Source organism: Phyllostomus discolor, chromosome 10 (assembly GCF_004126475.2).
Source record: "Phyllostomus discolor isolate MPI-MPIP mPhyDis1 chromosome 10, mPhyDis1.pri.v3, whole genome shotgun sequence".
Classification (NCBI taxonomy): domain Eukaryota; kingdom Metazoa; phylum Chordata; class Mammalia; order Chiroptera; family Phyllostomidae; genus Phyllostomus; species Phyllostomus discolor.
Genome location: NC_040912.2, coordinates 9,326,463 through 9,351,924, shown reverse-complemented (window position 1 = coordinate 9,351,924; position 25,462 = coordinate 9,326,463). Strand labels below are relative to the sequence as shown.

Here is a 25,462-nt window from a genome sequence, read left to right as displayed (position 1 = left end):
CTCCCTCCGGTGGCTTCTCCTGTCCTAGGTGCTTCCTTCTCACTTCTTGGGAAAGAGTGCCCCGCTTTCCCAAGGGCACTCTCAGAACCGCCTGGACTTGGGCTGTGGAATCGTTTCTGCACAAAGTCAAGAGCCCACACACTCCAGGCCAGCCCTAGGCAGACCTGCTGGGGGCCAGGTCCCCTCTGTGGTCATGGGGGTGGGGAGGGGAGGGGTTAAAAAGGAGACCCTAAAGGGCTGGAAGGGGGGAGGGTCTCGTGTGGAACCCACCAGCCAAGGAGGGGAGCCTGCTAGCGAGGACACTTCCCAGGGAGGCCAGCTCAGCAGAACTGTCAGCATAGTGGTGGGCTAAGGAGGGCTGGCCTGGCAGCAAGAACCGGTGCTGCCAAGCAGGGGAGGGGGGGCCAGGAGAGGGCCGATGGCTCTGGCAGCATTCAAGACCAGAGCTCCGAGGGGGCCATGACCAGGGCCCCCACAATGAGCAGATGTGGGGGCAGCACGGGACCCAGGAGGGGCCCCCTGCACACTGGAGATGGGGTAGGGCACCATCCCGCTGGAAACAGGGCAAGCCTTCCAGGGGGCGGGCATGCACCTGACCAGCGGTGACGTGTGTCTGGGCCTTGGTGCTGAGGCTCTGGGGGGGCCTGGGGCCTGCGGTGGCCGCTCTGCTCTGATGAGCCTCAACCTCTTGTGGCCAGCAGGGCCCTCCAGGGGGCCTCAGCGGCCTGGCCACTGATGGCTCTGCAAGAGCCCCCATGATGCCGCAGAAGGCAGCTGTCAGGGGGCCTCATGCACACAGAATGGCCTTCCGAGACCCACGTGGATTCTGCCTCTCGGGAAGGAACCAAGTCGGGGCATCCCACCGCCCCCCAGCGCCGAACGCCTCTCAGGCCCAGACTGAGCGCCTGCTGGCACCGAGGGGCCCATGGTGAGAAGCTGAATGAGCACCTGCCGGGGCAGCAAGGCCCCGGGCGAGTCTGCTGCTGCTCGATGCATGTTTTAAAAAGCACTTCTCAGGCGGCCAGCTGACAGATGATCTCTGTGCAGGTTTTGGCACACCTCTCGGGAGTTCAGAGAACCAAGCAAACCCTTACTTTCGTGCAAAGGCTTCTCGGTGGGTGCAGCCGTCCGCACAGGATGAAAAAAGGCAGGTGATGCCGAGTCCTGATCCGTTCCTGCACCAAATGCTCATCCACAGGCTCATGGACAGTTATGTTCCTGTCCATTTCATCACAACGTATTTTTGATACATTTTCCTTTTTAGGTTTAACAATTACTTATAAAAACTTGTAGCAACTGTGTTGTTTCCCTCAATCCTACACTTATATTTCATATCCAAAAACAGTTGTAATAACTCTATTTAGAAGATTTAAAAAAAACTCTTAGAGTCTTCGGTCACCGGAAATAAATTTTATGTTTCAATCTCTAAATATATTTTGTGGCAGATGAATATGGCAAAGTGACCAAGGAAAGGCTTTCAACGATAAAAACACTTCATTCATGTAAAATTCTACAGGGGAAATGGAATGGAGGTGTAAGTTCAGAGAGAAAGAACCACATGAAATTTTCCACCGTTCCAGAAGAGCCGGTTCTGTTTTCTTTCTCAATAGGTGAGCGTAGGCGTTCATTCACTGCCGTGCTTGGAGCCCGTGTGAGGTTTGTCAAGTGTTGTGGCAGTTTTGGTTTATATTTCCCAAATGCACAAAATCAAATCTCTTCCAAGTTTCAAAAGCTGGGTAAAAAAATATTAAATGTCAACTTAAAAATGTGCAAGACAAGAGATCTGATGTTAAAAATGGGGGGTGGGGGAGGCACACCAAGAGCAAAAGCCCTTCCGAACCCTGGCCCGGCGGCTCCTCCTGCCTGGGGCTCCCAGCCTCCCCTGCGGGGTGGCGGGGGTGGAGCCAGAGGCCCCGTAGTTGGTGCTCTAGGAGACCATGGAGCCTTGTCCACCTGTTCCTTCAGCTTCCAGGACCTGGGCCCCTGGGACAGGCCTTGACGTGCCAGGTGAGCTGCACGCCAGGTGACTCGCCTCGCCTCTGTGCTGAATTCAGCTGCCCTTTGGTGGGGGCAGAGGGGCAGATACCGTCCTGGGAGAAGGACAAGGGTCAGACCTGCCCACGTGCGCAGGTCGGAGAGAGAACCAGCCCCAGCCAGGGCCGGAGTCGCCAACAGGGATGCACCCAGCCCTCTGGCCTTGATGCAAGCCTGGTCCGCCCCCCTCTGGGGAGCTGTCTCCCCAGGGGCGTGGCTTGCATGGCAGAGAGCACAGCCATTGTTTCTGGAGGGGGAGGCTGCGGCTGCCTCAGGCAGGGGGGCTGGGGAAACAGTTCCGATCGCTGAAGATGCATTTCGTTTCTGCTGTTTCTACCCGTCTCCGGGTCCTGGCCCGTCACTTGTGCCTTGCCACCGCCACCGTATCTGATTGGCCTAGGCGTGGCTGTCCTCCCTGCCTGGCCCTCCACAAGCCCTCCAATCTGTGGGCTAGGCTGGGAGGGCCTCCCAGAGAGACATCAATCTTCCTCAGGAAGCCCTGGGGGGGAGGGGATGGCTGGGTCATGGGTTTCTTTAGGGATGAGGTCCTGGGATGAAACCCTCCAAATTAACCTTTCACTCTAGCTGCTGTGCCTCCTCTCGACTGCAGAGGGCGCCACCGAGCACAGAGGCTGCAGGCAGGGAGCACCGCCATTCCTGCTGCGGCCAGCAAGGCCCACACCACGAGTGGGGCAGAGAGCCCAGGTCCACCACGAACTAGATGTGGGACTTGGGCAGGCCCTTCCTGGCTCTGGGCCTCAGCTTCCTCCTCTGCGAGTGGGGCGACCACGAGGGTGTAGTGTGAGAGGCTGGTGTGCACAAACACCTGAAGACAGTGCCCCGATCTTCTCCGGACTCCTGTGACTTTTCCGCTGTGCTCCGGGTCCCTGGCAGCCCCTGCGCTGCCGCACAGGCTGAGAGCTGGGCTCTCCCCTCCCTTCTGTCCGCACCAGGGCTGCGCGGCCAGGAGAGCCCAGAGCGGGCGGCGGAGGAGGAGGATGGAAAAGCTGTCCCGACCGTGGCGTGGCAGGTGAGGCGGTGACACTGGGCATCACACAGTGGCGGTCTGCTTGATGCTGTGGAAACTGATCCGCGTGGGTGAGGTGGGGATGGACATGGCCCGGGCCCCGGGGACGCGCAGGGAGTGATGGTCCCACCACCGGTGCCACCTCTTCCTCACGGCTGAGCGCACCTGCGGGGGAGGCACGGACTCGGCTGGGCCCTCAGGGCAATCGTGGGGGCCCGGACACTCCTCTCCCCCGTGCCCTGTCCCTTTCTGGGCCATGAAGGGAGGCCAGGGTCCCCCCCACACAACTGCCACCTTCACACTCAGGGCCTGGCTGGTTCCCAAAGTGGGGTCCTTCCCCAAACGCTGCTGGCCCTTGGAGCTCACGCCTTCCTCCAGCTGTGGCCCTCTCAGGGGCCCTCCTTCCCTAGCCGGTTCCCGAGGACACTGGTCACACCCTGCCTCCCTGGCCGGAGTCGTTCTGGGCCTCACGTCTCTGGCGGGGCCAGAGGACTGAGGCAGAAGACCAGTGGTTCTATTCCTGTGACAGTCTGGTCCTCACGGGTGCCCTCTTAGTCGCATCTGTATTGCACCCGAGGAGTTTTTCTGCAAAACAGATTGCGTCCTGCACACGCCAGCCAGCACCTGGCGGAACGGAGTGCATGCTCTGCCAGCATTCGTTGCTTGCTCCTCTCCCTGCCCTCTGGCCGCCCGTCTCCACTGTTGGACTTTCCCACCTGGGGACTGCGGCTTTCGGTGACAGATGGCCCTACATGCATGGGCAGGTGAGGAGGCCTCAGGGTGCACTGCATTCCTGTGAGTGTCTGGAAGCTCTCAGGCCCTGGGCGCTGTGTCTGCTCTTTGCCCTGGGCGCTTGCCCACCATGGCCCTGACCGAGTTGGCTGCTAGGATGCTGGGCCTGGTGAGCCAACCAGGCTTCCGCCAGTGCCTGGCTCCCGGCCCTCCTCAAGGTGAGTGGGAGTGTGCTGGCCTCTGCTCTGCTTTGCTCTGCGGGCCCAGGAGGACATGGACGCACGGCTCACACCTGACGTGCTCCTGGAAGCTTCTCTTGTCACAGCCCTATTCTGGCTCCTCCCTCCTGTGAGACCCTGCAACCTGAGCCCCCAGCTCACTGGCTCTCCCAGGGCATGGGCAGGGTGCTGGCCTGTGGGTCCCGGCCTGCATGCTGGACCTTGTACACTGGCAGGGGTCCCTCGGGCAGCCTTCCTGTGCCCCCAGGCCGGGTGGTTTCCCTGGCCCGGCCTCCCTCCCCACCCCATCTCCAGAGCAGAGCTGAGCAGAACCAGGGACCCCGACAGTCCCGAAAGCCTGGGCAGCCCCGCGGGAGCTGCCCTGGAGTGGGTGTGAGGACTGCCCCCAAGCCCAGGCCCCCCCGGGGCCCGGCCACATACCTCTCCATTCAAGAAGCAGTAGAAGACAGACACAAAGAAGCCCTGAGAAGGAAGGAGGGAGTGGTCAGGGGCCTGTGTGCGAACCCGTCTGTCCTGAGGGGCGGGGGGGACAGAGGCTCACAGCAGGTGCTGGGCCAGCAGTAGGTGCCGGCTGGGTGCCCCAGACCCAGTCAGGGTGGGCCCGCCTGGGCTCTGGGTGGGGGTGACAGGGGCCAGGCCGGGTTCACTGCACACGCACTTAGACTTGAGTGTGCATGCCAGCACCCCGAGTGTGCACTGGTCCCGCCTGATCGTCTTGGGAAGGCGGCTGAGCGTCCCAGGTTGGGAAAGCCCCCCGCAGCCCCCGCCGGGTCAGTGGCCCACCTGGAAGGACTGCAGGAAGGAGTTGAAATAGACGAACACGATCTGCGACAGGTCGTCCTCCCCGGGGTTGACGAGGAACAGCATGTAGGTGATGCCCAGCAGGGGCAGGAGGACCAGGGTGGCCTTCACCGCCTTCCTGGGTGCGGGGGGAGAGGGCAGCGCTGTGGGCGGGGCCTCACTGGGGCAGGCGGGGCCTCACTCGGGGCAGGGGCTCCAGCAGTGGATGCAGAGCCCCGCCCGGAGGCAGGGAGCGGCCCCCATCGCCCCTGCCCCTCGCTCACCTGTACTGGATCGCCTCTGACGTGGTGGATGCTCGTAGTTTTGTCATGAGGATCCTGACGATGTTGAACAGAAACACGAAGTTGATCTGGAGGGAGGGAGGGAGGCAGAGAGGGGACAGAGGAGCACCACGAGGTGGCAGGAGCTCAGAGGCAGCTGCCTCCCCCGTAGCCCACCGACAGCCCACGTCCCATGTGCACGCACGTCACACGCATCACCCCAGCACCTGCCAGGGGTCCCAAGGCCTCTCTCCGCAGGACGGGCAGCCTCCCCGCCCACCACGTGCTCAGCTGCCTGTCATCTGAGAGCTCCAGGGCCTGCTCCTTCACCCCGCACCCGAGGGAGAAGTGGCCACAGTGGCAGGAGATGAGGACACAGAGGCCACTCCCCCTGAGGCACGACCCCTCAGAGGGTCCTGATCCCCGCCTTGCTCAGGGCACGGCAGGCGCAGGGCCCTGCCCGAGCCCCTTGCCCTCCCGGCCGCAGGGTCCCCACCTTGCGCTCGAGGGTCTCCTCGAGGACCCCCTTCCTGAGCACAGCCCTGCCCTGCCCTGCCCTGCCCTGCGGGGGCAGGTATGGTCAGACAGAGTGATTAATCTCTCGCCGTCCGTCCTCTGTGCCAGTAAAACTCCAGAACCTTCACAGACACCCCTAAGCAACGAAGATGAACGAGCCGCTGGGCTGACACGGAGGCTTCTGGAAGGGCCTCGTTTATCTTCACTGTGAGCCTGTCTCGGCGTCAGAGGTCCCGGCCCCCAGCCCCTCCCCGGCCCGGCCCGCCTGGGCCCCTGGGTCTCTGTGGGCGAGAGGCGTCCTGCTATACCCGCCGGCTTGTCTGCACTCTGCGCTGCCCTGTGCACGCGCCTGCTGAGCCTGTGGGTGTGTTCTCTGTGCTGCGTGAGTGGGTTTGCCTTGTGGCAGTGCGTTCACGCGCGAGCGTGTCTGGGGGCCGGCACGGCTGCTGCTTCTCTTCGTTTGCCTCCGAGGTGAGCAGGTGGCAAAGCGAGTGTGCGCAGGCCTGGCACGCTCGGGATCCCTCCCAAGATACACACCCACGCATACGCGTGCCCATGCACACACTCCCTCCCTGAGTCTCGGTCCTCAGAATCTGTCCTCCTTAAAACCTCCCAAGTTCCGGATCCCGGCTGGGAGAGGGGGCCTCAGGCAGCCAACATGGGACAGATATTCCTGTGGCCTCTGGGTGACCCTTAAGGGCGAGGACCCTCTGTGGACTTAGGGGCTCAGACACCTTAGCCATGGCCAGCTGCCCTCCTGCCCGCAGTGGGACAGCCTGGCCAACCCAGGGCCAAGGGTGCGCTGGGGAGCTTCCCGCCATGGCTGCCCACAGCCTGCTGGGTGGCCTGCTTGTCTGGTTACCGCTCCCGGGCGTCTGGGCCATTCCCTTTGATTACGAGGTCACCGCAACCCCGGTCGGTTCTAACTCTCTCACACCAGTGAGACACACTGTGACCTTTCTCGATTCTAATTTCCCTTAGAGTAGAGGCTATTGGAATCAAGCTGTATCCTCATTTCTGCCACATTTCCCTGCGTGAAATCTTATTTACCCATCATCCATCAACCCACCAACCAATTCATTCAACTATCCACCCACTCTCCTACCCACCTACCCACGAATCCATCCAAATGTCTACTCAACAAGCATCCATCAATGCACCTGTGCAGTCACCCATTTATTTAATGGGTGACAGACATGTGTCCACCCCACCCACCCAGTCATGCAGTCGGTACGAGTTGCTGAGCATCCCCTGGCTGCAGGGCCCTGTCCCGGGCACTGAGGCAAGAGCAGGGACGGGGGCTAGTGTGGAGGGGCTGCAAGACAAGGCCTCACCCCGTCTTGCCCCCTGAGGCAGCCGACAGCCACGCAGCCCTGCCCTGTCTCAGCCTGGCTCTGTGCAGCCTGGCAGGTGCTCTGCCCTCACGGGCTGGCTCCCAGCCCCCCAGCCTCACAGCATCCACACCACCTCACCCCACCACAGGCACCTCCCTCCCGCCTTCCTCCAGGGGGCCTCCAGCCACCCCAGCCCACATGGATCTCTCCATTCTAGAACCCAATCTCCCCTGCTCCCAACCCCCCCCCCCCCCCGCCAAATCCCAGCTCTTCAGTGAGCGCTGGCGACTGCGGTCTATTCTTGTCCGGCCCGGTTTCTTTCTTTCTTTCTCTCTCTCATTGCCATGTGCCAGGCTCCGAGATTAGGATTTGGCTCACGGCCTGGGGTGTAGGGTACATTGCATTTTCCCTACGGGGTCAGGACGCCCTGGAGAAATGGCATGTGAGCTGAGAGGGTGGGGGTGGGGGTGGGGGTGTTACAGGCAGAGAAAAGGCCAGAGGAGGAAGCCCCGGGGTGGGGGAGACTGGCCGGATGGCAGCCAGTGTGGCTGAGGCATGAGGCACAAGGGGGGGCAGGACACAAGTCCAGGAGGGAGGCAGAAGTAGCTGGGAAATAGGGGGTTCCCTCCAGCTACCGCAGCCTGCAGGGCACGTGCAGCTGAGAAGTTCCCAGGGCAGCCTGCAGGGGCAGGCTCTGCGGGGGCAGGGATGGGTGGGGTGGAGTGCAAAGGGGAGGCCAGACCCCTGGCGAGCTCCCTGAGGAGTGCAGCCTCCCGTCTCCCTGCCCCTCTCATCCCTCCTGGTGCACTGATGCCCGGAGCCTGGTCCTCACTGGATGCCTCAGTTTCCCCTCCTGTTGGCATTTTCTAGGCAGATGAAGTGTCAGGGGCCCAAATCCCAAGCCCTAGTTTGTGCAGGGCCCTGGCCCGGCCACAGGGAAAGCCTGGGTAGCACGCCCCTGCCTGGTGGGGCCCCGGCACACCGTGGCTGTCCAACTAGAGTGTGCCCATTACAGGCACTGAATGCAGACCCCACGCCCACTCCAGACCTGCCCGGTGGCAGGTGGGGGCCCCAGGATCAGCATCGGAACGGGGCAGCTGGGATGTTGCTGGGAGGAGCACTGAGCGCGGAGTCACTCTGTGTAAGGGAGAGCCAAGGCTTCCCCAGAGAGACCTGCCGTGCCACACGCTGCAGGTGCCCGGTCCGGTCCCCGGCCCTGGTGTTCACATGCAGCTGCAGGGGGCAGCCCCAGCCTGGGGCTTTCTCTGAGCCAGGGGCGCTAGCTCGGCCTGCAAACAGGGGAAGGGGACTGGAAATGCGGACTTTTACTGTCCTCGGAGCACCCTCCACTGATGAGGCGTGGAGTGTGTGGGTAAGAAACCCAGCTTTCCCCCCCGGGGGTGGAGGAAGGCCTCCGTTGGTTTCCCCCTTTCCTGGCCTTCTGCTCCCACCCCCTGCTGTGCTTCCGGGGACCACCTCGCAAATGAACACCTGGCACCGAGTCGGGGTTACGTGGCTCTGACTCGGGTTGTTCCAGTTGGTGTTTGTGTGGCCTCGGGCAAGTGGCCTCATTAGCCTCCAGGAGCTCCTGCTTCCTCGCCCGTCCCACAGAGATAAGCACAGAGCACCACGGCTGGCCCAGGGAGGGGCCCAATCAGTGCCGCATGCCTTTCGCATGACAACAGCCTCCTGTGAACGTGAGCAGCTGACTCGCTCCCCAGAAACCAGCACTGTCTCACCTGTGGAAATGCCGCTGTGGACACCTGGGGGCGGGGCGCCAAGCGGGTACCCAACAGAGAGGGTGGCAGGCAGGTGGCGGGAGCCCTGCCCCTGAGTCTCGGCTGAGCAACTGGCGGTGACCTTGGGCAGGTCGTGTCATCTCTGAAATGGGAGGCATGCTCCCTCCTCTTTCCAGACACTGGGGAACGTGAGGATGGGAGGCAATGGAGACAGAGCTTCTGGAAGGGCTAACCTGGGAGCCCAGTCGGTGCAAAGAGCTGGGTGCGGGCTGGGCCCAAAGGGAAGGACAAGCAAACTGCCCTGGAGGTGACGGTGGAACCAGGATGGGGACGTGCAGAGAGGCCAGGAGGCGGGTTCTGGGCTCGGAGCCCTCTACCCGTCTCCCTGGCTCCGTTCACTCCTCACCCCTGCCCCGTGCAATGGGGGCGGGCTCCCCACCGTCCTTGGGTCCCCCTCCCAGCCAGCCTTCCTTGGCCAGGTCCCAGGCTCCTCAGAAGCCCTGCCCTCCAGGGTGGGCGGGCGAGGGGGCGGGTCTCATGGAGTTTCCGCTGGCACTGGGGGCTGAGTCACTCACTGCAGCTGGGACTCCAAGGACAATGCTTCCCCACACGGACTGCTGACAGGGACTGGCTTTTGCCTCCGAAACGGTGCCTTGTCAGTCAGTGGGTAAAAAGCCGCCTTAGTCATCTCCGGCTCAGATACATCAAGGACACTCAGAGACGGGGACACATGGATCCCAGAAAAACTCACAGGAAGCGAGAGTAAGGAAATAAAAGAGATAAACAGTAATCGCCTCCAAGGCAGACCAAAGAGGCCTTCATTAGGCACCTGCTGTGTGCAAGAGGTGGATGCTCTCTCGGGCCCGAGAGCATGTGGCCCTTTAAGGAAGCTGGTACCTACAGGAAACTGAAATGTCTTACATAAATGCCAGTTTTTATGTTTTTTTTGTATGTCTCTCCCTTTATTGCGTCTGACATATAATGGGTTCGTTTTGCAGAATGCAGTTCCTACTTAAACTCTACCTTGATTAAAGCTTGTTGGGGACTAAAAATGGGTAGCAATTATACCTCAGATTCAAAAACATTTGGAAAAGGGTGGGGAGCTGATCCAGGAACAATTGCTCATTACACTTCATTCTGGTACCAGGGCTCCGGGCTGGGGGCGGTGGGCTGGGCCCCGGAGGGGAGTGCTGAGGGAGGAGGGGGTGCAGGTCTGAGCTGAACAGAAGAAGCCTGAACACCCTTCTCTTGGCACCAGCTGCCCCCTGGCCTAGCTCTCTCCACACTGGACCTGGCGAGGGGATGTCAGATGTGGGAAGGCACTAGGCATCGGCCGGTCAGACCCACTCCCTGCCCAGAGGAAGAACCCAGGGCCGGAGAGGGGAGGGGCTGCGCGGGCAGGGAGCGTGGGGAGAGCGCGATTGGAAGGGAGGTGTCGGGAGGCAGGGCGGCGTGGACACAGCGTGTGCGGGCAGCGAGCTCTCCAGGCCACGTGGCTCCTGCTGCAGCCCCTCTGCTGGGTGGGTCCTCAGCTGCCCCCAGTCCCCGGTCCCCAGTCCCGTCCCAGTGTCCACCTACCAGGAGCACGAGGATGATGGGGCCCTGGTAAATGTAGTCCACGAGGTCGCCGGGCTCCTTCCCAAACCAGCACCTGTAAAAGAGGTGGGCGGCCGTCAGTGACCTGCTGAGCCACAGCTCAGGGACCCTTGGAGACTTGGGCCCAGGCGTCCTTTGCCTTGACCTGTCCCGGGACCCTGTCTCCAGGGCTGCACCTTCCCCAGAAGCCTGGGTGCATGGCCCCAGCCCCACCGACCACCCTGTCCCCCACCCTCTGCTGTCCCAGCTGCCTTTTGTCCCGCACCGAGGGCCTGGTCTCTCCAGCCAGCCTGAGGGCAGCCTGGGTCTCCCGCTCCGCCGAGCTCCCTCACCCACTCTAGACTGCTGGGCCCAGGGCTCGTGACGGACAGCCGGGCTGCCCCTCACTGGCCCCGGGCCCGGCTGCCCTGTGTCTCCTGTTCGTGCACTGCTTGGAGCCCGCTGCTCCGTGAGCCAGGTGCGCAGCCACACAAAGCAGCAGGTGCGGGGGCGGGGGGAGCCTTCTCCTGCCCCAGCCCAGCCCAGCCCAGCCTTCCTCCTGGCTGAGCCTCATTCACGAGGGCAGGGGGTGGGGTGGGGGAGCCTGGTGCTGCCAGAGGCCTGGCTGCTCTGCAGGGAGAACGGCGGGTGAAGCTTCAGGGTCTGGGACCAGGGGAAGGGCTCCCAGGACCCTGTCTGGCTCTGCCAGCGGCTCCTCCTGGACCTTGGTGGGAAGGCCCCGGGCTGTGTCTCCTACCACCTCAGGGGGCACCCAGTGAACGTTGCCTTGAATAGGAATCTCCCCGGCTGCCTCCCAGTCCCAGTCCCAGAGGGTTCTGGTCTCTGCTGGAAAACCCCCTTTGACAGGAAGATCGCGATCATTCTGCATGATAAAGGGGCGCCTCTTAGTCTTGGGCAGCTTTTGCCATTGAGAGCCTTCCTAATGTCCAGTGCCTGCCCGCACCCCCAAATCCCATCTGCTCTCTCCCGTCTCAGAGACCCCTTGGAGATTTTTATACAGGAACTATGTTCCCCAGTCCCCTCTTCTCTCGGCTGGTGGCACCTGACTTCCCAGCCGCTCCCTGGCTGACCCTTGACCCCTGGGCAGTGGCTTAGTATAGCCAAGGCTCCGACGCAGATGAGGTCCCAGGACAGGACCCTGGGCCAGGGGCCTGTGAAAGGCTCACCGTCCCGGCCTTGGATGAGGCCCAGGCTGAAAGCCAGGAGCCTCTGGCTCCCCCCAAGTTCTCCAATTCTGAGGAGGAGGCCTTCCCAGAAGCCAAGGGGTCTTGCAGTTGGGTGTGTAAAGGAACCAAAAACCCTAATTGAATTCAACAAAGCTGACTTGACACCTACCACGAGGACCTCTGGGTGCTGGGGATGTATTTTTATAATTGATGGATGTTGGAAAGCCGATGCATCCTACAGGGCTGCCTTTCCCGCCCCACGGCTTGGCCGGAGCCCGTGGCTGCCTATCCCATCATCCCCGTGGCCCCCGCTGCCCCCCGCCGTCGGCCTGTCCTACTTACTGCTCATTCTCATAGTAGAGCTTGCCGAGGGCCCAGGCGATGGTGATGGGGCAGGGGATGCCTGCAAAACAACAGACACGGGTGCAGTGGGCAGACAGGGGGCCCTCTTGTAGCACACGCTTCCAATCACCCACTGCAGACCACCCAGGACCCCAGGGGCCCTGCCCTGGACCGCGGCCCCCACCCCTCCCCCACTCGCAGCCAGCCCCTCTGAGCGAGCAGGTCAGCGAGAGGAGGGGACTGGGTCATTTCTGAGATTTTTCTGATGGAGAAGTGGAGCTGGTGGCCTCTCTTCCAGAGCCAGACACGAAGGTCTCTGCACCTGCCACTCCTGGCGAGGAGGTGAGGGCCATCTGGGGGAGGCCCTTTTTGGGGGGACTGTCTGCTTCTTCCCGGCCAGCATGCAGGGGACTGGCTGCACTGTGGGCTGACCCGGGGATGGTGGGCGGGACTATGGTTCCGTCCTTGGGCCCAGGATGAAGAGAGGTGACCTTGTCGGCAGCCCCTCCCCACTCCCCTGCCCGGCTTGGCCCCATCACCCTCCGGGGGACCCTCACACCATCCGATGACAAGGAAGAGCCACTTCCGCAGGCGCTCGGTGGAGTAGGCCATGACGATGGCCGTGTGCAGGTAGCAGCCCTCCACGAACATCCAGAAGAAGTTTGTCACCACGAAGTAGTTGAAGACAACGGTGATGCACCGGCACCAGACCTGCATGGGGTGGGCTGCGGTCAGGGGCTGCCCAGGGCCGGGGCCCAAGTGTGTGACCTGGGCGCCGACATAGGGCCGGTCATTTCAGAGGTTCAGGGACACGGCATTAAACCCCTCCGATCGCATGCTGGGTGGTGCATCCTTTGTCATTTCTCTCTCACTGCTTTGGTCTGAGCTAAGGCACCCGTCTCCACGGATACTGGTGTGTCTGTGACTTTGCTCCAATGCTTTCTGACTCCCCCTTTCCATCAAGAAAGGGGAGGTCTGGACCCAAGCTTCCTGCAGGCAGAGGCTAGAGCGGGGAACACTGCGGTGCCTTCACGGTCCTATGTGTCGGAGGGTCACCTTTTACTCATAAGGCACGCTGGCTCCCATTTCAGGATGCAACGTGGACTTTCATAGAGGAAAGTGATTTCATATCAAGTGATTTTCATTCAATTAAAAGCGCACTGTCCTATAAATGACAGTACAGGGTCTCTCTGCAGGTGGGCGGCGGCCCTGGAGGTGAGTGTCCCCGTGTCTGGGAGAAGGAAGCCTGCTGTTCGCCTCCCCAGCAGAGCGGGATTTGTCTCCGTCCCTCCGAACAGGGCTGCCAGATAAGCCTCCTGTACCGAGCTGGTCGTAGCTTCCTTGGCTTCCCCCCATGACCCTGGCCTTGACCTTGGGCCCCATGTGGCTGTGTTTCGGAGAAAGTCCTGCTGAAGTGGGAAGCTAAAGGTCCTCTCCTCCCAACCCTGCCCTGCCTCCCAGCTATGTGACATCTTGTCAGTATAAGCCAATACTGGGCTACGGGACACCCCAACACTGGGTTGACCTTGGCTGGTGCTGAAGCAGGGCTCCGTGTGGGGCCAAGTTGAGGATCAAACCAGGCCAGGTGTGCTCAGGGTCAGCCACCCAAACACAAGTCTCGAGAAGTCTCTCACGGCATGCCAAAGCACTCTGTGTGTGGCCCAGTCACCTCTGGCTTTTCAGTGGCTGGGACACAGTACGTAGCAGTGGCCAGAGATCTGGGGTGGGTCGCTAACACGCGGGTGGGCTGCTGGCCCAGACAGAGGCATCGCGACAGTGCCACCTTGCCGTTCAGAGCCTGTTTCCCGGTCTGGGTATCACAGTCCCTGCAGGCCTCACTGCGAGTGAGAGAGACAGAGCTCAGCGGAGGTCAGCTCCGGCCTCCTCTTCCCTCAGGGTCTTTGGGAGGTCCGCGTCCATAAGGTGGCCAGTGGGACCAGGTGCATCAAAGTCTGCCGTCAAGTTTGCGCTGCTCCCCAGACCCCAGCCTGGCAGCTCCCCACTTCCCCGGCCCTGGAGGGATAGCAACTGGAGTGGAGCACAGAGGGGGTGTTCCCAGAGCCCCCCGGGGCCCAGCCCCAAGCCCCTGCCCAGGGACCTCATTGCTCTCGTGCACTTCGTGGTCGATGAGCTGCAGGAGGAACCAGGTGACGTTCCGCAGGATGAAAGTGGTGATGAGGTTCCAGTGAATGACATTCCGAAGGCAGCGAATGCTCCTGTGGAAGGCCCAGGCCGGGGGTCAGCCAGGGTCGGCCAGGGTCAGGGTTCAGCTAGGATTGAGTGCCCAGAGGCCAGGCAGAGGCTCAGCCCGAGGCATGAGGGTATGGGGCTGCAGCAGGAGCCAAACTCCCACCGTGGTGGCCACGGTTGGAGCTCTCACTACCAGTCCCCCGTGGCACCCCACATGCCTGCCAGTGGGCCTCCCCCACGCTCCCTTTGCTCTCTGGCTGCCGGGCCCCTGGAGCGGAGGTGGGAAGGTCTGGGACAGCTGAGGGGGGTGCTGTGGGGGGGGGGGCAGGGAGAAAGCAGGGCAGCCCGGCTCACCGCAGGACCAGGAAAAGCAGGAAAGCCACCGTGAGGGCTGCCACGGACACGCAGTGGCCTAGGTAGTTGACCACGAGGGCGATGTGGTAGTGCAGGCTGTACTTCCTCTGCTGGACAGACAGACAGACACACTGGCAGACGGAGGCATGGGGCACACGGAGGGCAGGACCGGGCGCTTCAGCGATGACCGCCCCGCGTGTCCTGACGTGGAGGGCGGGAGTGGCTCCAGGCGGGCTCTCCGCCCCGGGCTCTCACACCCAGCTCCCTCCTCTGGCCCCGGGGGACTTCGGACAGGCCTCCCACAGGCAGTGTTGGTTCGGATTTGGACATAGTGTCTTCTGGGGTACGCCAGAGGTGCAGATAGATTTTTATTTTCTTTTTAATTCTGGACTGGGAGTTACCACGCCTGTGTATAGTCTCAGCTCAGACCCCAGCGGGCTGAGCAACTGAGGGCGAGTTGATTCAAATCTCTGGGCCTCTGCTTTGACACCTGTACAGTGGGCCCAGCCTGCCCTCCTGCCGCAGAAGCGGTGGCTGACGGGAAGCCTGAGGGCAGCCTGGGGACCCCTCTGCTCTGGGCGTGGCAATGGGGTGGGGGTGCATTGGATGCAGAGTCCTTAAGAACAATATCAACAGCAAGTAAAAGACAGCCTTGTTTTTTATTACCACCCTGGCTGGCAATTCTAAACAGAGGCAGGGATATAGCCCTCCTTGCGGCCCCAGGTGACTATCTCCCGCACCCCACCTTGGTTTGCCACCACCGGGAGGCCCTGAGGTGGGGAGGGGAGAACAGGGCGCCAGAACACCTCTCTCTCTCCTTCACGCCCCTCCCGTCCCCCTTGCAGCCCCGGGGCCCTCACTCAGTGCCCGTTTGGCTCGCATTTTGAAGAACCGCTCTCTCAGGGTAGTCTGATGGTTTTCCACCAGCCCCCCCCCCCCCCCCCCCCGGCCCCCAGGACTGTGCTGGGTGATCAGGGAGAGCCTGGAGGTGGGACGTTTCATTTTGGGTCAGAGCTGAGCTTCCCAGGGGAGGCGGCTGGCCCGCTGGCTGGCAGAGGAATCCAGTTTCGGAGCAAATGGGGCCGGTGAGGTGCGAGCGGGACCCAGCTGCCCGTGGGGACTGCCCCTGGGGGGCTGCACTTATTTCCACGTGGAGTCAGAGAGTCAGAATGCCAGATGGGGAAACTGAGGCCCAGAGGAGGAAGGAAGTCATGCAGCCCGTGAGATGTTGGAGCACTGGTCACGCGGTCATTCCCCTGCGTGTGACATGCCTGGCCGTGTCCTGCGCCAGCCGGACCTCCCCTGAAGGCGGGGCTCTGTGTCCCCTCCCCCGCCGCACCACAGCGTCACCAGACGCAGGGCGGGGCGCGCAGTGGAGCGGTTGGGAGGCAGGACTGGTTCTGCCCCTGTGCCCAGCCCGAGTCGAGCAGGGTCAGGGCAGGGGGGCCGCTCACCTTGTCGTCCAAGATGGGCACACACTGCGAGTAGTCGATCCGCGAGGCCCAGGTCCCGTTCCCCGAGCACTCCCGGTAGGCATTTCCTGCAAAAGGCGCCAGCCACCCGGAGGCAGGTCACTCCCCTCCTCGAGAACACTCCCTGGCTCCCCAGTTCCCCCAGGACGAGGCCCATACTTTTCAGCTTCCCTGGGCCAGGACACACAGCGTGCATCTGAAAGTTCACCGGGAAGTCACGTGTGTGAAACAGCACCGACGCCCGCACGCGCACAGCAGCGAACAGGCACGGATAAGCCCATCGTGGGTGCCACCTTTGGCCAGTTCAAACACCCCCTTTCCTTTTGTTCGGCGCCGAACCCAACGTGAGCCCCGGGTTGTGGGTGAAGGGTCACCGCTTTCAGCCACGCCATTTCCGTCCTGATCTCCGTGACGTCCCACTGAACGGGTCCCCGCTTTCCCACCAGCGCAGTCCTTCCGTTTTAATCATCGCTGCCAGTGACGTCGCTGGTGTTTACTGCGTGCCCCACCCCCTCCTGCTTTGTGTGCGCTGCCGGTTGCGTCTCCGCAGCGAGCCCGGGGGAGAGGGGCCCACCTCAGCCCATTTCACGGAGAAAACTGAGACACACGGAGATTAGGGTGCTCGCCCAAGGCGCTGTACGAGGATGAGAGGAGGATTCGGACCCGAAGGTCTGGCTTCAGGCTTTGCGTTCTTAACCTCAAGGCCAGAGGCCTTGAACCCGCAGCCCATGGGCAGTACCAGTCCCTGGTCTCTTAGGAACCAGGCGCACAGCAGGCGGTGAGCGGCGGGCAAGCAAGTGAAGCTTGGCCCACCTGGGCTCCACTAACCCTCACTGGCCCTCTCCCTCCTTATCCCCACCCCCCCAAACCCTGGGAAAATTGTCTTCTGCAAAACCAGTCCCTGATGCCAGAAAGGTTGGGGACCACTGCTCTAGGCTAATGAGCACATAGGAATGAGGAACATTGGGGAAAACAGGACCGTCCTGCTGACCTCGGGCCTCAGCTGCCTGGGGGACCACCACATGGTGTCTCTCACTGTTTGAGAACCAGCCTGGATATTAAAGTTGGAATGTGCTATGCGAAAAGACATTTCAGAACCTCAATATCCGATGCACAAAAAGGCAGGTTTTATCCGAGGGGAATGTACGAAGGTCAGAGAATGCTTGTGTTGACCTTGCTTTAAATTCTAGCTTGGACTGCCAATGTCTCCCTCCTAAGACACCTCCTCCAGGTAGGCCACCCTCAAACTCCAAACAGGAGAAGCACAGCCCACCTGAGAACTCCCAAAGCCCTTTTCTGGCCTCTGCTCTTCATTTCACAATTAGTATGAATTTTACCTCCTCCACAGGGTTAGAAGTTCTAAGTGATCCATTGTTTGGGGGTGATTTGCACCAGGGCTCTGCTTGCTGGCTAACGGACAGTTGTTGGCAGATTTGTCTTTGGCTTACGTTAGAGGTACAATATTGGGCTAATTAAAATAAATGGCACCCAGAGCAGAGTCACAGAGCCAGGGGGAGCCTTAGATGGTTTCTGGAAGCAGCGAGTTCTGAAATTATTACGTTACTTTAAAAAACCCCACTTCCGTTGAGCTGACAGCGGGTAAAAGCAATGGGATGATTAAGGAGCACTTGCTGGAGCGAGGAAACCGTGGGCAGGGGGAGTTCTAGTAGTTCAATTGTTTTTTAAATTGGTGCCCCGAGCGCACAGATTTTTCACCTTCAGGGTTGTTCCTGGTGTTTTCTGGCCTCTGGTGCCTGCCAGCGTGAGGCCACCTCTGGTGGGACGGTGGTCCCCACGTGAGTGGACTGGGCCATCACTGGTGACACCGGCTCCAGCCCTGACGGGAGGACACGGTGCCTCAGCCCTGACTGTGGCCCCCAGTCCCCTACCGAGGTTTTCTCCCTCCTGGGGGTTGTTTCACCGCAGGAAGCTGTGTTCAGAGAATCTGATGCCTCGGGTCAGTGATGTTGCCGAACCAAAGGACAGAGTAGGGGGGTGAAGGCAAAGGAACCCATGTCAAGGTCTCTTAGAAGGGCGAGTCCTTTTGTAAAATGAGCAATCCCTTCCTGGCGGGGGTTCCTTGTCTCTCTCAACCAGCCTGGGTGAGGTGAGACACCCTGATTCTAGCTGCGGTTCCGAGAGAAAAAGTTATCGTCTGGAATGTGTTCATACATGTTACCCAGATTTCTTGAAGTTTAGTGCTAAGCCCCTTCCCCCAGGAAGGCATCCTTGATTGTTCATACCTCACAGATCTCTCTATGGTGAGACGCCTCCCCACCAGCTTTCACAGTCTGAGCCTCATGCCTGCAGCCCTTGCGCATGAGCTGGCATGAGTTGTTCAGGTGTGTGGGGCTGGTCTCTCTGATCAGGTCGGACTCCCTGAGGACAGGGCCTCAGAGTGCTTGTTTCCCAAGGATGGTGCTTCATGGACGTGCTGATGGTGGGGGGCGGGCTTGTGGATGGGGAAGGGTCAGGATGGAGATGCTGCAAATCCGAAACCTCTCCTGTCGCTTTCACGCATGCTGCTGGGGTAGCAGGTTCTGTGAATCCCGTCTCACCTTCCTTTTTCCGAAGTCCATTCCCCCCTCCCCGCCCATCCCCCCACCCACTCTCTGGTCATCGTGCCTGGACGGGCACCACAGCCTCCTGTCCTTCTTATGCTCTTGCCCCTCGACCCTCTCTATCCTTTACCTCAGCCGCCAGAGTGATCATGTGGACTTACGCCTAAAAGCAGTAAGCTGCTTTTTATTGCTCCTGGGAATGAATTCAGCTTTCTTGGTGTGATACTCAAGGCCCTGGACACTCGGGGCCCAGCCTGACTTTGCTGACCCAGCTCCAGCAGTCCACGGGGCCGCTGGCATTTGCACAGGCAGGCGGGGCGTACACCCAGCTCTCCGCTGAGCCCCCCTGGGAACACCCTCCTCTCTCTCACCCACGGCTCACCGGCAAACTCCTATCTGACTTTTCAACCCTGGCTCCAATGCCATCTCCTTCTGCAGGCTTCCTCCATACCCGAGATATTAAGTAGCCTCTTCTTTTTCTGCACACCTCCTCTAGGTCTTCCCAGCATCGAAACATCGGCCTTCACACTCCATTGCCCTTGAACTGCAGCAACACACCCATTTCCTGTCACCATCCAGCACGCACGCACACACACACACACACACACACACACATAACATGACTGAATTTAGCATCACAAAGCAACACTTGTCTTCACCACAGTTACATTTTTTCTCTATATTCCATTCGGATGAATTCTATTTATTTTATGTACAAATGCTCCTCGTGACCCCACTAGATGGGCATCACAACCCACTCCTGTGCCACAGTCTGCAGAGTGACAAACAAAAACCTCTTTTAGAGCATTTGCCATCATTCACTCTGGACACCATCTCCCTGGGCTGGACCCCACTCTTTCCTACAGAAGCTGAGCCCCTGGGGACAGGCAGACAAGCCGGCAGAAACCACACCGGAGACGTCGGAGCCCCCTCGGGAGCCGGCCATGGAGTGCGTTGTGGGCGGTGCCAAACTGCCTCAGGCCTGCCGAAATCTTGGGCAGCGGAGTCTGGGATGAGGGATGTGGGAGCCAGAGGGGGGCTTCCCTCAGTGGGCTCAGCCATGCCTTGGAAGAAGGTTCTGGCCGCAGACACAGGGTTCCAGGGGACTGGAAGACAGATGTCCCTGGCTCTTCAGGGGAGCTGGCTAATGAGGACTGCAAGCCCTCAGGCACAGCCCGGCACAGGAGCGGGTAAGGCGGGAGGAGTCTCCCCCAGGAACCACAGGGAGACGGGCACGGAAAGTGTGCCGGCAGGTGGCCAGGCCAGATCACGGGGATGGGTGCAGGGAGCTGGGTGTCTGCTACCACGGCAACACAGATGCCCCGCCAGAGATTGATGCAGATGGTGTGCAGCGCGGCCTGCCAGGGCCTTAGGGTCTGGGTGGTGCAGGCAGGGTCTCCCCTGCCAGGGCCTGAGGCCTGGGCAGCCCGGACCCTTCCCCGGCAGTGTGCTGGGGCTCTGTCCCCAAGCAGAACTGGCCAAAGAAAGCCCCCATTACAATGGGCTCTCCTACATTCAGATGCTGACACTTTGATAAGAGTTCCTGGTCCAGGCAGTCCCCTGCGTGGCCCAGAAGCCTGGCTGGGGGAAGATGGGGACCTATATCCTAGCAGTAGTTTTAGCTCTGGCTGGCTAAGTAACCTTGCCTAAGCCCCTCCCCTCTTGGCTTCAGTTGCCCCTCTCAGAAAACATAATATAAATGGGTTCTCAATGACGGTACTGGCATCGTGGGTAGGCCTTCTACTCGGCTGAGTGCCAATGACAACCATTAGTGTAACCCAGCCAAAGGTTACACTAATTCATGCCCCTCTTCAAGCTTCAGCCCTAGATGCTCTAGATGCTTCCAGGACTGCTCCAGCCCCCTGGGGGGTTCAGCTGCCCACCTTCCCTAGTTACTTGAGTTATTTGACAACCCCAAACATCCCTACCTACTGCCAAGTGCCCACGAGGTCGGCACTGCTGTCTCTGACATCCTAACTGGCAAGGCATGGGAGACAGGGACCAGGAAAGACCGACCAATTTTGGTGGTAGTTAGGGGGGGACAGAGTGCAAGAGACAGGTTGGGTGCACTGTGAGTGGCACAGTGGTGGAGGGGCAGTGATGAGGTCATTGGATACATAGAAGAAATGATAAGGGGGAAGGTAAGGGCAGATGCTGGCAGGAAGTTGGGAAAAGCCAGAAGCAATATTCATTGAAAGAATGCGGTCGCTGTGCAGGACAGAAACTTTCAGCACCACGGACAGCAGAACAGACCCATTCCCCACCTTCTCTGTGGGTGCCCTACCTTGGAGAGCTCCTAGGACCCAGCCCTGTCACCCTGCATTCAGCCCACGGCCCTGAGCCCAGCCAAAGGTTACACTAATTCATGTCTCCCTTCAAGCTTCAGCCCTAGATGCTCTAGATGCTTCCAGGACGGCTCCAGCCCCCTGGGGGTTCAGCTGCTCACCTTCCCTAGTTCATGCTGGGTCGGGATTTCCCAGCTAGCCCAAGGGGGTCAAGGTCTAGGTGGCCCTCTCCTCTGGCCCTTTCTGAAGGGCTACACAGAGCTGAATATACAGGGGCTTAGGGTGGACCGAGGTGATGCTGTTGCCTAGCTGGCGGGGTAACCCTGGGTGAGGATGAGAAGCTTGGGGTGGGCTGAGAGGACAGTCTGCCGCCTGCATGCCCAGGCCCCAGCGAGCTGCATGGCAAATGCAAAAGGGTCACACGTGCACGAGGCAGCTAGGGTGTCGCATACGTGCCACAGGCAGGTCAAGCCCTGCAGCTCTCCAAAATGGCAGCCCTGTGGTCAGCCTCCTCCAGATTCTTGGCAAGAAATCCTTGGCCATCCCCAGAAAAGTGCCCTGGAAACTGAGTCAGCTGGCATCTCCTTGGGAATTTGAGAGTGGGAGCCAACTCTTCCCTCCTTTGGCCTAACGGGTCCCAAAGAGGGGGAGTGACATGTCTGGGGTCACCAGCAATGAACAGGCAGAACGAGCTCTCCTTCCCCTGGGTCACACTTTCTCGTGGGAGGCCCTGGAGCCAGGGTTCCTGGAAGGAAGAGGCCCTCCCTGCACCCCCTTGTTCCAGAAGACACAGTGGCTGAGCCCCCTGAGAAGCCTCTTCCACTCGGCGTCCAGATGCCCAGAGCACCCAACGCCCAAGGGGCCAGACACCCACTGTGAGTCCCCTTGCTGCCTCTCCTCAGAACTGGACTGCTCCAGGCCTGGCCATTTGCTTTCTTTCTGGCTTGGAGCCTCACTGGGAAATCTTTGACCTTCCCCTTGGGTCACTGTTCTTAGCTTTTTGGGGAGAGACCTCGCCTGGTGGGACTGGACAAGGACGCTGTGGGGCATGACTGCTGGCTTTCCCCCTCCAGTTAAGAGGCCCTTTGGGGAAGCTCAGTCACGGTCCCAGCAGCATAGCTCCCCTGAGCTCCCCCAACAACTAATGCGTGTCTCCCTGGCTCACACTGCTGCGGGTGTTTAAATGCCACTGCAGCTAACAAGTGCCAGCATGCCCTGGGACCCGGCTGGAACATTGCCTGTCTTGATCTTATCACAGTATGTGGGTGATGGGGGCAAGGTGGGGCAGCTAGAGATGCTCACCCAGGCTCAGACCCAACCTTGACCTACAAGGAGCGCTGGGCTGAGAGAATGGGGATCTGCCCTCGACACCCTAGTTGCCAAGTGGGGAAGAGCCTCCCCAGGGCCATCTGCTGTGACATCGGGGCTGAGGGACAGGAAATTGGGTTCCATTCATCAGGGCTGTGTGGACACTACTCTCGGGGCCCCAGCTGTCTATTCTGGACACCCCCAAGTCCCCAGTACCCCATTTCTAAAAACTTCTCACTCCTGGTGCCTTTCCATCCTTGAGTACGCACAGCAGGCATAAAGGTCCGTATGTACAGCAGACAGTGAGTATCCTGAACCAGAGAGGCCCTGGGTAGTTCAGTGGAGACCACCCAGGGCCTACGCACAGGGAAGGGGTGTGCGGGTCACTGCCCTCCCCGGGAGGGGTGCAAGTAGGAGGACACCCCTGCTCCATGCTCCCTGCTCCAGCCTCCGTTGCACAGGGCTCCCTCCTTGCAATCACCCATGGCAACGCCCCAGGGGCTTGTCGCCATGACACCGGCCATAGAGGGGGGCGGAAAGGAAGAGGATAACAGGGACCCCTGAGGCAGAGGCTGCTGGGGAATGGAGGAAAGTCAGGGGGAGGGGGTCACCAGAGCCCATCAGGCTCACCCTCCACATAGTGCAGAGAAACAGCCCAAAGAAGAGAAAACCCTGTCCAAGGTGCGGCAAGTCGCCAGCGGCCTGCCCAGCACGAGAACGGGTTCTCAGCCAGTTTCTATGGAGTGACGTGGGGTAAAGCCACCACTGGCTGGCAGAATCCTGTGTCCTTGCGCTCACCCAGCAGTTGCCTCTCTTCAGAGGTCTTTGGGGATCAAATCAGACTTTCTTCGTGTACATCCCGAAAATCAAGCACCATCCTTCCAGAGTCTTCCAGGCTTGCACCACAAGGCTGAGGGCAGGCGGCCAGGGCTCTGAAGCGAGCGGAATTGAGGCTGGTGACCTGGTTTGACCCTCGAGGCCGCCAGGGTCTGGCCCCTGTTTTCTCGACACCCCTCTCCTCTCCTCTCCCCTCCTCTCCTCTCCCCTCCTCTCCTCTCCTCTCCTCTCCTCTTTTCTCCTCTCCTCTTCACCTCTGTCCCCACTCCCCCTTCCACCTGACACACCACTGGCCCCACTTTTCAAGGCCCTATTTAACAACACTGCTTCCTCCATGAAGTCTCCCTGACTTTCTCCCCCCTCCTTTGAAAGCCAGCCTCTTCCCTGTGCCTCTACAGCCTGGGCTGTACTGTTTCATTCAGGAGCAAATATCAAGAAGTCCTCTTTAAGAGTTTCTTTCTCTCCCTCTTCCTCTCTCCTTGGGATTCCCTGTGAGGCAGACTCAGGTCTTATGCATCTTTGAAGGGCTGGTTTTGAGAGGGAGGGGCAACACACCCACCGACCCAATAAGAGGGGGGCAGGAAAAGGTGGTCTGGAGGGCTCCTGGGAGGGAGGGAAGATGCGGGGAGGTTGTTCGTACACAAATAGCTGCGACTTCTCGATTCCCTCCTGGCCCACACCTGCAGAGGTAGGACACTCCAGATCACAAGTGGAGAGCTCCCAGAGCCAGCAGAGGCCCTTGGGGGCTGGGCAAGTGTCTTCCCCTCTTGGGGCATTTCCCACACTTAACCCTTAAGTAGCTGGGGAGGGGCAGGCTGGCCTCAGCACGGAGGGGAGGCCCTGCAGCTGGGACCCCAGGTATCTGGAGGCCACCGGGGCATCTGTTTCTGCATGCTCTCTCTTCCTTCTGCCTTCTCTTAGCCCAGAGCTCTCCCCCACGCACCCACCCAGGACCATGCAGCTGCCACTTCCCCTCTGTCCTGGCAGGGACCGGGATCTCCAGGGTAGCTTCTAGCCTGGGGCCCAGAGCTCAGGGTATGACCAGGTCACACCGCAGACAGAATGCAGGCCTGGGTTTCTGGACTCACAGCTTCTACTCCCTCATCCCAGAGCCAAGGGTCTGCCTGGGAGCCGCTCCCCTTCTCCTGCAGGCTTCACGCCTGCACCCGGCCTGTCCTGGAGAACTGTGACATCCCACTACATCAAGGCCCACTCCTACCTTCTCCAGGAAGCTCCTACCCTCTCCAGGAAGCCTTCCAGGAATGCTGCTGGGCTCACCACGCCCCTCTTTCTAATCTCTGACTGTTGGTTTGTAGGAGTCTGGTCTTTACAGAGCCTGGGGATCCCTGAGGGCGGGGATCAGCCTTTCCTATCACCTCTGTCCCCTCAGGGCTGCAGAGGAAGTTCCTTTTTCTTTTTTTTTTTTTGAGAGACAAACATTGATTTTATTGTTCTACTTATATGCGTTTATTAGTTGATTCTTGTATGTGCCTACCGGGGATTGAACCCACAACCTCAGCTTATCAGGACGATGCTCTAACCAACTGAGCCACCTGGCCAGGGCTGAAGAGGAGATTCTGCACAAGCAGGCTGACCCAACGGCAAGACCTCTCTGGCTGGAGACCACTCAGCTAATGTGTGTCCATGTGGACACTACGCATGAGTCTAGAATGGGGTTCTGGGGAGCGGGGACTCCGTCCTGTCCTTGGGGTTGGGTTAGGTGGAGTGCCCCTTTATCCCCTGTCCTGGGAGATGTCTCAGCACAGATGGGACCAGCCCTTCTCAACAGGTCTGAGATCCAGGAGGCGGAGGCTGAGCTGGGCTGGGCTTAGCCATCGGGCAGGAGGAAAACGGGCCTGGCCAGGAGGGGGCAGCAGCCTCCCCTCGGTAGCCCTGAGGACCGCAGGGACAGGCAAGAGGAGGGGCCCGAGCAGGGCAGCTGCAGGAGGGGTGGGAGGAGGGAGACACAGAGGGTTTGGGAAGAAGGGAAGGAGAGGACCGGAGAGGGGGGCTGGGGAGAGGGAGGAAGAGAGCTGGAGAGGGAAGACGGATGGAGGGAGCGAAAGCAGGAGAGGGGCGGGCGAGCAGCATGGACAGAAGAAGAGAGAAACTGAGGAAGACATGCTCATAGAAAGAGAGAAAATCCACCTGGGGACAGAGACAGAACCACACCCAGAATGAACAGAGACACACAGAGGCGGGAGACCCAGAGACAGACACAAACATGGGGAGGGAGGTGGGTGGGCGCGGAGGAGTGTGAGCAGGACGGAGGGAGGTGGGAGGGGAGTGGAACACAGTGGCCCCTCTGGCCGAACCCCTGCAGGGCTCACGCAGCTCCCTTCCCCTGCTGACGGAGACTGGGGTGCCGGTGACAGGGGTCGTGCATGCAGGCTCCTCTCAGAGGTGGTGGCACCTGGAAAAGGACCCACGCTGGGTAGCTCTGTGCTCAGCTGAGCGGGTGAAAGTTCTCGGAGACCAAGCTGCTATCCCACCAGGGCAATGCCTGCCCTTCACAGAATGATGCTTCAAGGGGCATTGGCTGTAGCACCACAAAACTGGGCAGAAAGAGGGGCCGGGACCCTCCTTTCTGTTACCCCAGGCTTCTCCTATGAGCTGTTTCCCTGCCTGGACCCTTCTTTCTAAAGAAGGAGCCCACCGGAAGGGCACAC

The 25,462-nt window shown here is 60.3% G+C and overlaps 1 protein-coding gene across 3 annotated transcripts in view; it reads right to left on the bottom strand.

Annotated features, from left to right (window-relative positions):
- Positions 1-1,559: 1,559 nt before the first annotated feature.
- The window catches only part of CRHR2 (corticotropin releasing hormone receptor 2), a 37,848-nt gene continuing 13,945 nt past the window's right edge, over positions 1,560-25,462 (bottom strand). For 2 of the 3 annotated variants that reach the window (XM_028525877.2, XM_028525879.2), the window contains 10 exons: positions 15,785-15,870; positions 14,331-14,440; positions 13,885-14,002; positions 12,344-12,497; positions 11,787-11,847; positions 10,261-10,333; positions 5,097-5,182; positions 4,816-4,951; positions 4,453-4,494; positions 1,560-3,226 (listed from right to left, as the gene is read on the bottom strand). In XM_028525877.2, the coding sequence (XP_028381678.2) occupies positions 3,086-3,226; positions 4,453-4,494; positions 4,816-4,951; positions 5,097-5,182; positions 10,261-10,333; positions 11,787-11,847; positions 12,344-12,497; positions 13,885-14,002; positions 14,331-14,440; positions 15,785-15,870 (1,007 nt within the window). In that variant the 3' untranslated portion in view covers positions 1,560-3,085. The remainder of the gene's footprint in view (positions 3,227-4,452; positions 4,495-4,815; positions 4,952-5,096; positions 5,183-10,260; positions 10,334-11,786; positions 11,848-12,343; positions 12,498-13,884; positions 14,003-14,330; positions 14,441-15,784; positions 15,871-25,462) is intronic. The other variant, XM_028525880.2, reaches the window with a different exon arrangement.